At 41.8% G+C, this 18,509-nt stretch overlaps 1 protein-coding gene across 3 annotated transcripts in view; it reads right to left on the bottom strand.

Moving 5' to 3' along the window:
* Positions 1–18,509, bottom strand: part of LOC108697311 (attractin-like protein 1) — a 294,681-nt gene that overhangs the window by 145,572 nt on the left and 130,600 nt on the right. For all 3 annotated transcript variants that reach the window (XM_041570808.1, XM_041570809.1, XM_018227238.2), the window contains exon 21: positions 9,897–9,990. In XM_041570808.1, the coding sequence (XP_041426742.1) occupies positions 9,897–9,990 (94 nt within the window). The remainder of the gene's footprint in view (positions 1–9,896; positions 9,991–18,509) is intronic.

The raw sequence follows: 18,509 nt of genomic DNA, 5'->3' as shown, positions 1-18,509 counted from the left end.
GATTTGTATATGAAAGGAATGAAGCTAATTATCGTTTAGCTCGGCTCTCGCACTAAAACTCATTGGCATAAAAATGTCATGGGCAGCCGCCGCGCAGTGATGCGACTATTAAGGTTTTATTTAAGGGAGCGAAACGGCTTCCCAAGCAGGTGTGTTTTTACACCTCATTGTAATAAAAAGCTCTGGGAGAAGTGGTAAATTTATACGGCACCTCCCCCGCCCTGGGCATTTAATTGCTACACCAGGAGGCATTAAGGGCACTTGTATTGGCACTCGACTCCACTCGGCTCATAAAGGAGCAAACGGATAAAGAGGCAAAGAGCAGCTCCTGACATTATTATATAGATTCTTCTCTCTCAGACTAGTGCCCCATGTACAGGTATGGGATCTGTTATCCGGAAACCCATCAACCAGAAAGCTCCAAATTATGTCTCCAATAGGCTTCAGTTTAACCAAATAAACCAAAAATAATTTCCTTTTTCTGTGTAATAATAAAATTGTACTTGATCCCAACTAAGATATAATTAATCCTTATTGGAAGCAAAACCAGCCTATTGGGTTTATTTCATGTTTATATGATTTTCTAGTAGACTTAAGGTATGAAATTACAGAAAGATCTGTTATCTACGAAATCCCAGGTCCCGAGCATTCTGGATAACAGGTCTCATACCTGTACATATAATTATTATACATACAGTAACTACCCGGCACAGCCCCCCTCCACAAGAGTACATCTCTGCGGATTCACATACACATGAACCGACAGTGTACTCCAAGAGGGTGCGGCCCCTGGTGCACACGTGGTAATTCTGTCTAGGCTGGGGGGCTGCATCCATAGACCCCCTTAAAGGGATACTGTCATGGGAAAAATTTTTTTTTCCAAAATGAATCAGTTAATAGTGCTGCTCCAGCAGAATTCTGCACTGAAATCCATTTCTCAAAAGAGCAAACAGATTTTTTTATATTCAATTTTGAAATCTGACATGGGGCTAGACATTTTGTCAATTTCCCAGCTGCCCCATGTCATGTGACTTGTGCTCTGATAAACTTCAATCACTCTTTACTGCTGTACTGCAAGTTAGAGTAATATCACCCCCTCCCTTTCCCCCCCCCCCAGCAGCCAAACAAAAGAACAATGGGAAGGTAACCAGATAGCAGCTCCCTAACACAAGATAACAGCTGCCTGGTAGATCTAAGAACAACACTCAATAGTAAAAACCCATGTCCCACTGGGACACATTCAGTTACATTGAGAAGGAAAAACAGCAGCCTGCCAGAAAGCATTTCTCTCCTGAAGTGCAGGCACAAGTCACATGACATGGGGCAGCTGGGAAATGGACAAAATGTCTAGCCCCATGTCAGATTTCAAAATTGAATATAAAAAAATCTGTTTGCTCTTTTGAGAAATGGATTTCAATGCAGAATTCTGCTGGAGCAGCACTATTAACTGATTCATTTTGACATTTTTTTTTTTTCCCATGACAGTATCCCTTTAAGTTATATTACAGTCTTAAACATTGGCACAAGCACTGTTCCCCTTTATACCAGAGCCACGCCTGTTCTGCCTATAGACACACCCCAACCACACCCAGGCCACACCCCCAGTCTCCCTTCTTTGCCTGTTTTAGAGGATTTAGGGTGTTTCACTGCTTTTCATGTTGGGGGGAGCAGGGTAAGTAAAATTACAATGACTGTGGGTGACTGGGCTGTTAATGCAGGTGAGTGAGAATCAAATTAGGGTGAATCTCTACAAATTAGGTTCTGGCAAAGTTTGAACTTGATAGATTTCTTTATCCAAGCTTAACTACCACGATCTGGAGGACATTACCCAGAACCTGCCGCTCCTCTGACCCAATTGATGGGAATTTGAAGGAATTACATGGAAATAGCGGCTCGTCTCAGCGGATCTATGGAGTTTGCGGATCAGGTTCCAGGAGAAACAAACCCATGTCATTGTGGATTGATTTCCCATCTCATTCTGTTTCATCAGCAATCGGATCTTCAGTATAAAATTGAGCCTCATTCACATCTTGTAGTTCTGAAAGATTCTGTTCCATAGTAAGTAAGGGCTACAGTCAAGCGTCTGAAATGTGCAGCCTATGGGGCAAATGGACTAACGTTCAGATTCGTTCAGACAACGCTAATTCACTAACATGCAAAGTTGCCTCCAGGGCGCCCAACGCTGGCAAAGTTGCTCTAGCGTTAATTCGGCAAGCAAAGCGAAGTTGCGCTAGCATTGGCTAATTTGCATACGGCGGGAAGTTGAATGGACATATATACATTACACTACATTACATTACACAAGACCGGGAACCTTAATAAAATAAAGTTGTTATATTGCCCTACACATGAGCCCACTGTATAGTTTATCTTCCATATGTTTGGAAATGTAGGGGGGAAGCCGGTTACCCCCAAAAAAAATTACGCTCTTTTGTAGCCTATCACCCTGAAAAAAGGAAAAGACACCAGCGTTTTTTGGGACTTAGAAAAATTTCCAACTAAATTTAGAGGAACTCCTATCTACTCTATTGCACTTTGCCTGGTCTGAGTCTGGCGCAAGAGGTAACGTTCATTAAAATCCGCATCTTAGTGAATTTGCGCAGTTACGTCCCTTTACCAGAGCGCAACTTCGTCTGCCAACTGAGTGCAAAAGAGCGCCAGCGTCAACCTCTTTTGCTAGCGAAGTTACGCCTGCGCCTGTTAGTAAATCCGCATAGTACCAAAATGAAGTCACGCTGGTGAATTTTCGCCAGCGTTAGTCACTTCGCCCTTTAGTAAATTTGCTTCCATGAGTAAGCTCCCCAATAGGCATTAGGCCTCTTCCTTATGTCCTAATAAATCTTTTTATATTTTTTAACGACTATTTTTTTTGGGAAGTCTCAAATTACGTTTTCAATTTTCATATGCACGTTTCTCCCCTGCAGCCGCCCAGTAGTATTTTCCAGACTTGGGTGACGTCAGATCAGAATAATGCGACCGATCCGGGTGTCAGACTTAGACTTTCCGGCCATGAATACTAGTCTGGGCATTTTTGTCCTCATATTTAAAAGGACAGGTGGGAATAAAAAGTGGTGAAATCTTACCTGAGGCTACACAGGTATGAGATCTGTTAGGGGTCAGCGAGTCGGGGTCAAGCACAGGTCCTTCCAATTGGACCCCTGCAGAACTCTATCCAGAACTTATAAATATCAGCAGATTCTGCATTTTGCCACTAGGTGGAGCATGAACTGAAAACCAACAACCATCAGCTAAAATCCTTGGAAAATGGCATTGCTGCAAAGCCATAGATGAATCCAGCCCATTCATCTTCGTATCACTCCTGTATAAAATAACCACAGTCCCTTGGAGCAGAGACTAAAGATTTGGGGAGACAGGTTTCTACTTCCACCTCCAAACAAAACATGACAGTTCTTTTATCAAATGTGATTTCATATCCTTTACTTGTACACTTTCTGTTTATTTTAAATGCACCATTAAAGCCTTGAGAACCTTAAAAAAGCAATATTTTCCTTCTAAAATGTGAAACTTGAAATTAATTTCTATTCCTCTGTGAATTCCAATGTTCAGAGACTTCCTGGAAATGGCAGAGACTCCCCATGAAACAGTTTCCGTGTCCTGTAAATCAATGTCAAGCCTCCCGATAATGAAAGAAACCACTTTGCTTCACTCCGGCAGCGCCTGACATCATCACACACCCAATTCATCTCGCTAACAATCTATTATGATGCAACTGTATTGAAATTAGCGCAGAACCATTATGGCCACCTTAAGTCCAACAACAACTGCCTTAACCCAATGACCGGCACTAACAGCAATACTAAGCAAAACTCAAAGTGACGTCACTTCTTCTCCTCCATAGGTGACGTCACAATAGGCAGGCAATGAAGACTCATGAATCAAGCCATGAGTACAGTGCATATCAGGGATTATTTTGAGGAGTTTTTACACAACTCGGTGACTCATTCTGGTTTCACTTGACAGTAAGAGTCGAGGATGGGACGGGCGGAGGTCTCGGAGCACGACGGTGACTGTCTCTTTGCCAACCCTTGACTGGGATTCCTTCAGAAACAGGATGAAACATAAAGGTCTCCCTGAAGCCTCCTTGTTATTGCCGACTTCAATCAAGGCAGTTTGACGAATAGAAAACAGCTCCAGGCAATCGACTGGCTGAAGCCTATTAATTAATCAACAAAATGATTGTGGGAATTTACCAAAACAACCAGAAACGATGATATATTTGCATTTTCCTGCGTTAACCCCCTCCTTCCCGACAAGTGAGACACCGGGAGGCAGAACAACGTGGGCCTGAATTGTGATGCTGGGGACATTGATCATTTCAATATAATATAATCAATAAAATTCTATTTATTATTAACTGAATGTTCATATTCCCTTTGGACTCTCTACAGACATATCCTGAACTGTCATAGAGGGCAATGCTAAAGTTTAATATTAAAGGGCAACTAAGTCCAGCAAAGCATCAGGCTAGACATGATACATGGGACCTGCTATCCACAATTTTCCAGCACCATGGGATTTCCAGAGGTCTTTCTGTAATTTGTATTACCATATGCTTAAAAAAAATTTAAATATTAAATCCAATGGGATTGTTTTGCCCCCATTAAAGATTAATTATATCTTAGTTGGGATCAAGTACAAGTTAATGTTTTATTATTACAGAGAAAAAGGAAATCACTTTTAAAAATCTGAATTATTTCAGGGAGTCTGTGGGAGACGGACCTTCCCGTAATTTAGAGTTTTCTGGATAATGGGTTTACGGATAAGAGATCCTAAACCGGTACATGCTACAGCCCTTTAGCAGGAAGAATCTGTGCCTTCAATGATGCCCCTTGCAGCCCTATCTTCTTTTTTACTGATTCCCAGCACACAATATACAGGCGTGGGATCCGTTATCAAGAAACCAGTTATCCAGAAAACTCCAAATTATAGAAAAGCCGTCTCGCACACACTCCAGTCTGCATCCGATTTGATACAAAAGCAGCCATGTAGCATCAGCTTCTATTGCAGTAGAATCTCACTTTCTGATTGAAGATTTCCCAAGACCCCTACGCTTGGCATCTCCCAAGCAGCCCAGAGCCCACTGAGCATGTGCAGTGCCACTGACTCACAAGAGAGGCCTAACAAGATCCAAGATGGGGAGCTGCTGGGGACAATGGTGAAAGCCTGGATCATTACTGATATAGGGCTGCTGATCCTCTGGGCTGGTAAAGTAAGTACAGTATATAAAATACATAATTTCTAGAAAGATAGTTTTTAAGGCTTTAGTTCCCCTTTAACATAAGAAGACGTTATTTTACAGCTGGGCAGGGCCATGTCTATACATTAAACGTACTATAGTAGTACTTATCTGTATCTACTGTGTATCCTGTGCTTGAATGGCTGCCCCCATGGCTACACAGCAGCTTGTTTATATAAACTATAGTAGTACTTATCTGTATCTACTGTGTATCCTGTGCTTGAATGGCTGTCCCCATGGCTACACAGCAGCTTGTTTATATAAACTATAGTAGTACTTATCTGTTATCTACTGTGTATCCTGTGCTTGAATGGCTGCCCCCCCCCATGGCTACACAGCAGCTTGTTTATATAAACTATAGTAGTACTTATCTGTTATCTACTGTGTATCCTGTGCTTGAATGGCTGCCCCCATGGCTACACAGCAGGTTGTTTATATAAACTATAGTAGTACTTATCTGTTATCTACTGTGTATCCTGTGCTTGAATGGCTGCCCCCATGGCTACACAGCAGCTTGTTTATATAAACTATAGTAGTACTTATCTGTTATCTACTGTGTATCCTGTGTTGGAATGGCTGCCCCCATGGCTACACAGCAGCTTGTTTATATAAACTATAGTAGTACTTATCTGTTATCTACTGTGTATCCTGTGCTTGAATGGCTGCCCCCATGGCTACACAGCAGGTTGTTTATATAAACTATAGTAGTACTTATCTGTTATCTACTGTGTATCCTGTGCTTGAATGGCTGCCCCCATGGCTACACAGCAGCTTGTTTATATAAACTATAGTAGTACTTATCTGTTATCTACTGTGTATCCTGTGTTGGAATGGCTGCCCCCATGGCTACACAGCAGCTTGTTTATATAAACTATAGTAGTACTTATCTGTTATCTACTGTGTATCCTGTGCTTGAATGGCTGCCCCCATGGCTACACAGCAGCTTGTTTATATAAACTATAGTAGTACTTATCTGTTATCTACTGTGTATCCTGTGCTTGAATGGCTGCCCCCATGGCTACACAGCAGCTTGTTTATATAAACTATAGTAGTGTTTCTGAAGCAAACACAGCAGTTGTACCAGTGCAGGGCAACACTACATTATATTGTCATTCCTTTAAAACACTTTTGGTGTTACTGTTCCTTTAATCACCTCATGGCAATTGGGGTTCATTTGTCCTGTGTCTGTTTGTCAGTAAAGGGAAAGTTAAGTGTCCCTATTATTTCATGCATCATATTTTATGGAAAGTAATAATTTGCCAAACTGTCAGGAGAACAAATGGCTGCACAACACTGAGGTCAATAGTATTTACTGGGGAGTAATAAGGGGATGTGTCAGGCAGAACCAACATCATTTCCCTCGTGTCCTGGATACTCAATGTTTCTGTTGTATCATTACACCCGCCTGGGCACTCACATCTCTCCCAATCATGGACAGAACAGAGCTGAGGGGCCCCTGGCAATTTTGGGGCCCTTTTTCAAGGTAAATGACGGTAGAAAGGGTTAATAGTTCCATATCTAAAACTGAGCGAGTGGTTGTTAAAGGGGACGTTCACCTTCCAAACACTTTTTTTCAGTTCAGTTGTTTTTAGATTGTTCCCCAGAAATAAAGATTTTTTCCAATTACTTTCCATTATTTATTTTTTACTGTTTTTCCAAAATCTAAGTGTAAAGTTGGATGTTGGTGTCTCTGGTGTTTGAGTGACAGCTCAGTAATTCTGTTACAATTTTACAACATTGAGTTGATCCATTTCTCAGCAGCATCTCTGGAGTATCAGTAACTATTGTATCAAGTCTAACAACTGCCTGTAATGTAACCCAGAGATTCTGCTCAGCAGGGACAACGATTAAGAAATGTATCAACTAAATTTATCAGTTTAGAACAGTTCACAGGGTCGGCGACCCCCCTTCCAGAGCCGCTTCAGAAGGTGAAAAAAGAAACTTGACACTTCAATATTAGAAAAACGGTGACACACAGAAAATAGAAAGTCATTGGAAAAAGTCACTAGTTTGAAGGTGAACCACCCCTTTAACCAGTTCCCAGGCACCCGCAGCTTCTCTCTACACCCAGATAATATTCTCTACTAGGAATAATATAATATAATAATATATGTATGAAGCTTTAGGTGCTTTGATGTACTATGGAAACGCTAATTGCTATAATATTGACTTCATGAAACTTTAAAGTTCTAGCCGCCGTGGGAATTTATTAACATTAAATAGAAATTATTTGTTCATTCTTCTTTCTCTCCAAGTTCCCAGCAGCGCCATTCTATAGCTGGAGAAACTATTAAACATCATTTGACTCTATTCATTATATATCATTCATCCTGTGCACTTTCTCCCACCCCACCATCTCTGTGAGTCATATATGTGTGTATATATATATATATATATATATATATATATATATATATATATATTGCTGGTGTAGGGATGTGTAGAATAGCCATCCCCAATATTATTTAGCAGGCAGTTTCCCTAGTGTTATAGACACCTAACTGGGTCCTATTCCTACCCCTTGTTGTTTCTCACAGTGACCAGTAGATGGCACTGTGCTAGAGTACAAAAGACTGAAGCCATGCTTTCAGTGTCCATCTTGTGCTGGCTCTAATCTGAGCAGGCAGGCAGCGCTCGAGTGGAACCTAGACAGGTCAGGTCTAGTAAGGATAGGCTACTCACCTTTATAGGTCACTCTAGGAGTGACAGACAGTCAGGATGTTTAGCTGAGCATCTTAAGGCTCCTCCGAGGATTTTGAGTGGGATTAAGATCCCGAGTACTATTTGCCCAGAAGTAGGGACTAAGGGTAGAGTTTCCCCTCAGGTTCCACTTAGGGAAAAGGCTTAAAGCTGGGTGTACCTGTTCAACGCTGTATACATTATTCTTGTTCACAAGGATAATCATATTTACCAAAAGGTGCTGTGAGTATTGCCTATCCAATGTTGATCCTGTATGTGCTGATTGTACAATCCACTGAGGATTGTATATTGAGTCTAGTAAATCTGTTCTATGGTTAAGTTATAAGAACCACTGGCGCCCAATTATTTGCACCCTGAATACAGTTACAGTTGCACTACACCCTGCTTCCACATCGCTGCGAAGGCTCACTCCCTAAGATTTTAAGGTCTCATCCGGAGCACATTTATTGGGAGTGGAGCTTATAGTAGAGTAAGGTGCACTCAAATTACTATAGCGCTACACTGGCATAGTTTTATGGGATCTCTCTATACACACAAACTTAGGGACTGTTCCTGCTGAATTGTGCTTAGTACAGGGAATACCTATGTATCATAGTTTTATGGGATCTCTCTGTACAGACTATGAGCAAATTTAGGGGACTGTTCCTGCTGAATTGTGCTTAGTACAGGGAATACCTATGCTGCCATAGTTTTATGGGATCTCTCTGTACAGACTATGAGCAAAGTTAGGGACTGTTCCTGCTGAATTGTGCTTAGTACAGGGAATACCTATGCTGCCATAGTTTTATGGGATCTCTCTGTACAGACTATGAGCAAACTTAGGGGCTGTTCCTGCTGAATTGTGCTTAGTACAGGGAATACCTATGCTGCCATAGTTTTATGGGATCTCTCTGTACAGACTATGAGCAAAGTTAGGGACTGTTCCTGCTGAATTGTGCTTAGTACAGGGGATACCTATGTACCATAGTTTTATGGGATCTCTCTGTACAGACTATGAGCAAACTTAGGGACTGTTCCTGCTGAATTGTGCTTAGTACAGGGAATACCTATGTACCATAGTTTTATGGGATCTCTCTGTACAGACTATGAGCAAATTTAGGGGACTGTTCCTGCTGAATTGTGCTTAGTACAGGGAATACCTATGCTGCCATAGTTTTATGGGATCTCTCTGTACAGACTATGAGCAAAGTTAGGGACTGTTCCTGCTGAATTGTGCTTAGTACAGGGAATACCTATGCTGCCATAGTTTTATGGGATCTCTCTGTACAGACTATGAGCAAACTTAGGGGCTGTTCCTGCTGAATTGTGCTTAGTACAGGGAATACCTATGCTGCCATAGTTTTATGGGATCTCTCTGTACAGACTATGAGCAAAGTTAGGGACTGTTCCTGCTGAATTGTGCTTAGTACAGGGGATACCTATGTACCATAGTTTTATGGGATCTCTCTGTACAGACTATGAGCAAACTTAGGGACTGTTCCTGCTGAATTGTGCTTAGTACAGGGAATACCTATGTACCATAGTTTTATGGGATCTCTCTGTACAGACTATGAGCAAATTTAGGGGACTGTTCCTGCTGAATTGTGCTTAGTACAGGGAATACCTATGTGCCATAGTTTTATGGGATCTCTCTGTACAGACTATGAGCAAACTTAGGGACTGTTCCTGCTGAATTGTGCTTAGTACAGGGGCGATGCCTATGCTGCCAAGTAATATCCAGAAAAGTAGAATGTGGGTAAGTAAATAGTAGCGCTGCAAAATATGTTGGTGCTCTATAAAACATATTAATAATAGTGTGAGAATAAAATTCCAACTAGCAGTTCTCCCACAGGTGCTGTACTACAACTCCCAGCATTCCTAATCCCAGAGACAGTCCAGTGATACAAAATAACAGTCATTGCTTTATTGATAGATCTGTAATCACGAGGGGGCTACTCACAGTTGACATTGGTCTCCTTTGATCCCCTTGGTGGTACAGTGACATTTTCCCGTCTGCATTTCACACAGGTTGGCGTGGCCGTTACACACACAGGCTGCGGATACAGAAAGATAGAGGAGTTAGTATTAGATCTCAATCAATTCCAACTGCAGAAATAACAAATTCCTCTTTATAATAAGAAGAGTTCTGCGGCCATATCCATTATTGGACAGACGACAGAAATTCATCGTTATAAATATATAATAACATGAGAGATTCAGATAGGCAAACAGATTGAAGATAAAGATATAACGATAGCTAGAACAGAGCAATAGATTCACATAGAAAGGCAGGCGACAGATAAAGATAAACTGGTAGATATAAATATAATATGAACCTTTTGGTTTAATACAGTTTAACTGCATAAATCCAAATACTTACAGGCTCCTGATATAATTGACCCTACTGTGTGTGAATGTTATAGGGACCTTAGATTGTAAACTCACTGGGGCAGGGACTGATGGGAATGTGATAGGGACCTTAGATTGTAAGCTCACTAGGGCAGGGACTGATGGGAACATGATAGGGACCTTAGATTGTAAGCTCACTGGGGCAGGGACTGATGGGAATGTGATAGGGACTTTAGATTGTAAGCTCACTGGGACAGGGACTGATGGGAATGTGATAGGGACCTTAGATTGTAAGCTCACTAAGGCAGGGACTGATGGGAATGTGATAGGGACCTTAGATTGTAAGCTCACTGGGGCATGGACTGATGGCAACATGATAGGGACCTTAGATTGTAAACTCACTGGGGCAGGGACTGATGGGAATGTGATAGGGACCTTAGATTGTAAGCTCACTGGGACAGGGACTGATGGGAATGTGATAGGGACCTTAGATTGTAAACTCACTGGGGCAGGGACTGATGGGAATGTGATAGGGAGCTTAGATTGTAAGATCACTGGGGCAAGGGCTGATGGGAACATGATAGGGACCTTAGATTGTAAGCTCACTGGGGCAGAGACTGATGGGAATGTGATAGGGACCTTAGATTGTAAGCTCATTGGGGCAGGGACTGATGCAAATGTGATAGGGAATTTAGATTGTAAGCTCACTGTGGCAGGGACTGATGGAAACATGATAGTGACCTTAGATTGTAAGCTCACTGGGGCAGGGACTGATGGGAATGTGATAGGGACCTTAGATTGTAAACTCACTGGGGCAGGGACTGATGGGAATGTGATAGGGACCTTAGAATAAACACTAAAATACACACTGTACAGACAGACAGACAGACAGAGGTCATACTGCCTCATCAAACAAAGGGTTAACTATGTTGCTGAGCTTCCCCAGAAGATTGATCAGCAGGTAAGTATTATCCGTCAGTGTGTAATATGTTACAATGATACAGTGACACTAATGATACAATGTAATGATACACATGATACAATAACCACACAAATGATACAAATACAGTTTTCTCCAATATAAAACCACACAACTTCCCTGTGAAGGACGAGGAGTTACAATTGGGAATAACTGTGTTTAAATGTGACATTTCATTGGTTGGGAGAAACCACTGTGTTTGTGTTGTGGCTTTTTCTTTCCTGAGCAATAATTGAATGTCTCTTCAGCTCTCCTGGATCCGACCCCGGGGAGGTCGGACACTTTCACTCTTCAGATTCCGTTGGATTTGGAGCCTTTCCTGCTAATGCCATAGATGTGGATCTGATACAACTGGAAGTGTAAATACAAATACACAGGGAAGGAATAACCTAAAAAGGACAAATTGTTTCTCCCTTTGAGGCTGATATTATGTGAATTCCCCAAACCCCATGACGACACAACAGAAAACTGGCGGATTCCCAGCATCCTTTGTGCCAGCTGACAGTTGTAGTTCTGCATTAGTTGACAAGAACAACAGAGGAACTTCTAGAGTTCACTGCCTGGGCTTCTTCCAATTTCAACTGAAAGATTATTTTTTTGTGTTTTAAACAGAATGAAACAGAATTCCCAGTACAACCTGCCCCTTGTTACTCTAGGGCACAAACGACCCAACAAACAGACCCCATTATAGTTTTATGTCCCTGGTGTTTCGGCAACAAGATTCTTATTCCTGTTGTAGGAAAATTATCAGAACCCCAGTCTGATCCAGTTACTTGTCAGTGAGTTACTGATCCAGTGAGTTTGACTTCTCTGTGTGAGACTCCACTTCTAGATAAGTGACTGCCATACTAATTGCCACAAAGTTGGCAGATTTGATGTTTGGCTCTTTGTAATTAATTTCAACAGACAATTTAATGAGGAATGTCATCCCCAAAGGTATAAACAGAATTTCTGCAATTTTAATTAATATGCTTTATTTATATGGCACCAATATACTATGCACCACTTTAAATATATCTTGTAATGTCTTTTCCCCACTAATACACATACATATACACACACACATATACACACAGAGGACAGGAGCGAGACAGTAGGTGAATAAGACGGAGACAGTCGGGCAAAGAACAAGAAGACAATGATAGGACAAAATATAGATAGTAAGATAAGATGGAGACAGTAGGGCAAGAGGGAGACAGTAGGACAAGATGGAGACAGTAGGACAAGATGGAGACAGTAGGGCAAGTTGGAGACAGTAGGACAAGATGGAGACAGTAGGGCAAGATGGAGACACTAGGGCAAGATGGAGACAGTAGGACAAGATGGAGACAGTAGGACAAGATGGAGACAGTAGGACAAGATGGAGACAGTAGGACAGGATGGAGACAGTAGGATAAGATGGAGACAGTAGGACAAGATGGAGACAGTAGGGCAAGGTGGAAACAGTAAGCCAAGATGGAGACAGTAGGACAAGATGGAGACAGTAGGGCAAGATGGAGACACTAGGGCAAGATGGAGACAGTAGGACAAGATGGAGACAGTAGGATAAGATGGAGACAGTAGGACAAGATGGAGACAGTAGGACAAGATGGAGACAGTAGGACAAGATGGAGACAGTAGGACAAGATGGAGACAGTAGGGCAACGTGGAGACAGTAGGGCAAGACGAAGACAGTAGGACAAGATGGAGACAGTAGGACAAGATGGAGACAGTAGGGCAAGGTGGAGACAGTAGGACAAGATGGAGACAGTAGGGCAAGGTGGAAACAGTAGGGCAAGATGGAGACAGTAGGACAAGATGGAGACAGTAGGACAAGATGGAGACAGTAGGGCAAGGTGGAGACAGTAGGGCAAGATGGAGACAGTAGGACAAGATGGAGACAGTAGGATAAGATGGAGACAGTAGGACAAGATGGAAACAGTAGGACAAGATGGAGACAGTAGGGCAAGGTGGAGACAGTAGGGCAAGATGGAGACAGTAGGACAAGATGGAGACAGTAGGACAAGATGGAGACAGTAGGACAAGATGGAAACAGTAGGGTAAGGAGGAGACAGTAGGACAAGAGGGAGACAGTAGGGCAAGATGGAAACAGTAGGGTAAGGTGGAGACAGTAGGACAAGAGGGAGACAGTAGGGCAAGATGGAATTTATGTGTGGCAAATTTAATCGCCCGTCACTATTATTGAATATTTCTCTACTAACCATGAATTGTACATTCCTAGTTTATACTCTAAAGAGTAAGTGTCACTATGGGCCCCACCAGGGACGGCTTGTGGATGAGAAAACGATCTGTATCACAGGGAGAACATGTAGACTCCTTGCAACTATTTCTCGTCAGTATTGAACCCATAAGCTATGCGCTGTGATGCCCCAATGCCAACCCTGTGTGCCACCATACTGAGCACCTCCACCACTGACATACTGACAAAACAATTTCATGTCTTGAACATGAACATGAACTGCAAGTTCCAACCTTTATAGTTCAACAATGTGACAGATCCAGGGACATTGGTACATCAGTCTCAGCCACAGTTGCAGGAATTCTCTTTTGATTTTATTGACACGAGACACAATCGTCTCTCTCTCGTGAATGCGCCAGTCACTTTGTTTCATTTTATCAAAGAAAGAAAAATATTTTGAGGGAAAATTCTCTTTTTCCTTATTAAGGTAAATTATTGTTACATCGTGATGAAGGAAGAAGTGGAAATGTAAAATTATATTCTCTCGCTCTCTCTTAGCGTGTGAATTATTAATGGCCCGGCCCGTGGCTGCACTTTGTTACGGTGAGACAGGGACGCGCCGCCGGGCAGCTGAAACAATTGCATTTAGATTAATAGACACAAATGTCGTCTTTCGGGGGAAAACGCATCTAATTCTCTGACTTTTCAGACTTCAGATCAACATCACAAATACTAAATTCACCTGAACGCAATGGGGATTATTTGTGGCAGATCCGTGGGCACGTGACTCCTTATCTTAATAATTACTCAACGGCTGCAACTGTCAGGGAACTCGTTAGAAGTTCAGAGCAGAAAACTAAAGTCACTTTGTAGGGCTGAAAGGAAACTTGGCTCTGATTTGTTCTTGTCTTTCCCAAAGGCGCCATTATAATTCACTGAATGGTTCTATGGATGTCTCCTTGGGCCCCACCTCATACCCCAATCTATGGAGGAGACTTGTGATTGGAGGGAAAGCAGGCTACAATGGAGAGAGAAGGACTAGCACTAGGTGTATATATACAATGGCCAATTCTAAGCAACTTTTCAATTGGTCTTCATTATTTACTTTGCATCGTTTTTAAATTACTTTCCTGACTTTTTCCAGCTTCCAAATGTGGGTCACTGACCTCCACCTAAAACAACAAATGCTCTGTAAGGCTACAAATAGATTTCTTTTTATTACTCAACTTTCTATTCAGGCCTCTCCTATTCATATTCCAGTCTGTTATTCAAAGCAGTGCATGGTTGCTAGGGGTACTTGTATCCTGGCAACCAAAAATAGCAAACTGGAGAGCTGCTGAATAAAGATCTAAATAACTCAAACCCCACAAATAATAAAAAATAAAAACTAATTGCAAATTGTCTCAGACTATCCCTCTCTACATCATACTAACAGTTAATTTAAAGGTGAACAGCCCCTTAAGTGCTACAGACGGATGAATCTACAACATTGGGGCAGATCTCCCAGTGTTCCAACATTGCACATTCCATGTTTTTGGAGTTCTAGAAGAAATGCTAGGGCACTGGATACATTTACACGGTTTAAGGGGACCCCCTAGGGAGAGCCAAAATATAATTTTTAAAAATTCTGCCGTTGCCACTGTGTTGAAACCCCTTAAAGGAAAATGTTCTCTTTTCATTCAAGAAACACAGACGGAAATATCAGTTTGTTTCCCTGCTAACAAAAGAATAAAGCGAAACTGCCTTTCTTATAAATAAGATATATATATATATATTTATATATACACATTACCAAAAATAACCACACTCCAAGGACTTCTTAAGCGAAAAATCAAAATTGAGTTTTATTTCAACGTTTCAACGTTGGGTCTTCCTGAAGAGCGATGGAGCCGAAACGTTGAAATAAAACTCAATTTGGATTTTTCAATTAAGAAGTCCTTGGAGTGCGGTTATTTTTGGGAATATATGTATCATGGTTTTGTCCAGGACCCAGGCAGTTGTTTTTTGGTTAATAGTGCACCTAACAGGACTGTTCTCCTGCCTCATTCCTCCAGTTACTGCCCTGATAAATGGCATCTTAGCCCCAGACATAGTTTGTTTTTTCTGTCTAGGAAGATATTACAGAGCATGAAATGTTTTCTGAACTAAAGTCATGTTATAGGGGATATTTATCAGAGAGAGAACAGACAGTTGGCTGCTGCTGCTGCCGGAGGAGGAAATCTGGAAATTCAGTACAAGTGACTAAAACGTTATCGTTCTCCTCTGATATTCCCCTATGTGTCATGCTTTGCAACATTTAAGGCAATTGTTGTGCTTTCACCTCCCGTGTATTAATCTGAATTTAACTAGAGATTATGAGCTCTGTATCAACAAACCCCTACCTGCACTCCTTTGTTGTGACTGTTTTGGCTTCAATATAAGAAAATAGATTATGCCTGTGCACTGGGAAACTAATTTATAAACATCACTAGGGTCAAACATGGAGCAGCTTCAGGTTCCCTGTTTAGTTTAAGAAATATCAAAAACCATAGTGGTAGTTACACCACTGCCACTAATAGTAAAGGAGGTTCTGGGAGTTGCACTTTAAGGGCTCTTACACATGAGCGTTTTTTTCGTGTGCTCCCCTGCGTTGCGATTTCTTCCGTTTAGCCGCAGGGGAACGCAGGAGTAGACGCACTTAATTATTGTGAAAGGGGCTGTACTCACACAGACGCATGTATGCGCCAAACGCAGGTGAAATGCAACATACTGCATCCCACCTACATGCGTCTGTGTGAGTACAGCCCCATTGACAATAATTGGGTGCGTCTCCTCCTGCGCTCCCCTGTGGCTAAACGGAAGAAATCGCAACCCAGGGGAGCGCAGGTAAAAACGGGGGTGTGTAAGACCCCATAAGGTATTGTTCACCTTTGAGTTATCTTTTAATATGATGTAGAGAGGGATATTCTGAGACAATTTGCAATTGCTTTTCATTTTTTATTATTGGTGGTTTTTGAGTTATTTAGCTTTTTATTCAGCAGCTCTCCAGTTTGTAATTTCAGCCGTCTGGTCTCTATTGTTCAGATTACTTTAGTAACCCTGCACTGATTTGAATAAGAGACTGGGATTTAATTATGGGAGAGTCAGAATAGAAAGATGATTAATGAAAAAAAAGTCTAATAATAATACATTTATAGCTGTGCAGAACATTTGTTTTTTTAGTTGTGGTCAGTGACCCTCGTTTGGAAGCTGGAAAAGATCCAGAAGAAGAAGGCGAATCATTTAAACATACATTAATAAATTATGTAGACCAATTGAAAAGTTGCTTAGAATTGGGCATTCCTATAGTTGAATTAATATGACTTTAACAACATCTTGAAGCTGTAGGTTATTATAATGGTTTTATCTATTACAAACTGGGGGGTCATTATTATCTTGTCTATAAGTGACTCCAAGTCACAATGGCTGGAAGACTGTAAGAAGTGCCTGCAACTGATTCCATCCGCTTAATTCTGACTGATTTACGTAATAATAAAGAAGCAAAGGGGGAAATTTACTAAAGGGCAAAGTGGCTAACGCTGGCGAAAATTCGTCAGCGTGACGTCATTTCGGCACCTCGCCGATTTATTAGGGGCCCGATTCAATAACTTCGAGTGAAGGATTCGAAGTTTTTTTTTGGCTACTTCGACCATCGAATGGGCGACTACGACTTCGAATCGAAGGATTCGAACTTAAAATCGTTCGACTATTCGACCATTCGATAATCGAAGTACTGTCTCTTTAAAAAAAACTTCGACCCCCTAGTTCGCCATCTAAAACCTACCGAACTCAATGTTAGCCTATGGGGAAGGTCCCCATAGGCTTTCCTAAGTTTTTTTGATCGAAGGATTATTCCTTCGATCGTTGGATTTAAATCCTTCGATCGTACGATCGCACTATTTGCGCTAAATCCTTCAACTTCGATATTCGAAGTCGAAGGATTTTAATTCCCACTCGAATATCAAGGGTTAATTAACCCTCGATATTCGACCCTTTGTGAATCGGCCCCCTAAGTGTGGCGTAATTTCGCTAGTGGAGATCTGGCGTAACTTCACACTCTGGCGTAACTTCGAATTTTCGCTCTGGCGAAAGAGCATTACTACATAAATTCACCATGTTTTTTATTTTACTGACCGTTACCTCTATCGCCAGACTTACCTCTATCACCACCTCAGACCAGACGAAGTGCAATGGAGTAGAAAGGACTTACTTGAAATTTTGTTGAAAAAAAACCTTGCGTCTTTTCCTTTTTTCAGGGTGATAGGCAGCAAAAGTACATTTTTTTTTAGGGTACCCGGCTTCCCCCCTACATTTCCTAACATATGGCACATAAACTATACACTGGGCTCATGTGTAGGGCAATATAACAACTTTATTTTATTTTATTAAGGTTCCCTGGGCTTGTGTAATGTAATGTTTTTGCTGCAACACATACGTCCATTCAACTTTAACTTCCCGCCGTATGCTAATTAGCCAACGCTAGTGTAACTTCGAACTGCTGATCGTTTCATCGCTAGCGAAACTCCGCAAGTGTTCGGTACCCTGTGCGCAGGGATCTTCGTGAATTAGCGTTGTCCAGGTGAATTTATGCCTGGCGAAGTCTTGCGATGTACGCGAAGCCAACGCTGGCGGATTTTTGGAGGTAAGTGAATTTGCCCCACAGGGTTTAAGAGGCAAAGGGTGTTGTGTAACTTGTGTAGCACCCACAAAGATTCATTTACTCGCTCTGTATTGTGTCTAGCAGGTCCCCCGGGGGGAATACGGGGGGGAATACGGCTCATTCTTGGCAAAGAGAAGAAATTCACTGCCATCATTTTACATTAAAATCCCAGAAATCTTCTAAACGAAGTCGACCTGCGCCGAAGTGATTGAGATTATTGGCAGAGGCTGGAGGCAATTTGTCTGATCGATGTTCCACACACAACACAAATGTCTGGAGTTGCAGGGCCGCTAGTTGGGGTCGGAGGAGACACTGATGGAAGAGGGGGTGTCGGCAGAGACTTAGTACTTTGTGATGAAACGTTCTGCGTTGATACAGCGAGGAAATG

This window comes from Xenopus laevis, chromosome 7S (assembly GCF_017654675.1).
Source record: "Xenopus laevis strain J_2021 chromosome 7S, Xenopus_laevis_v10.1, whole genome shotgun sequence".
Taxonomy (NCBI): Eukaryota; Metazoa; Chordata; class Amphibia; order Anura; family Pipidae; genus Xenopus; species Xenopus laevis.
Note: the sequence above shows the minus strand (reverse complement) of the source record. Positions and strands in the feature narration are given on the sequence as shown.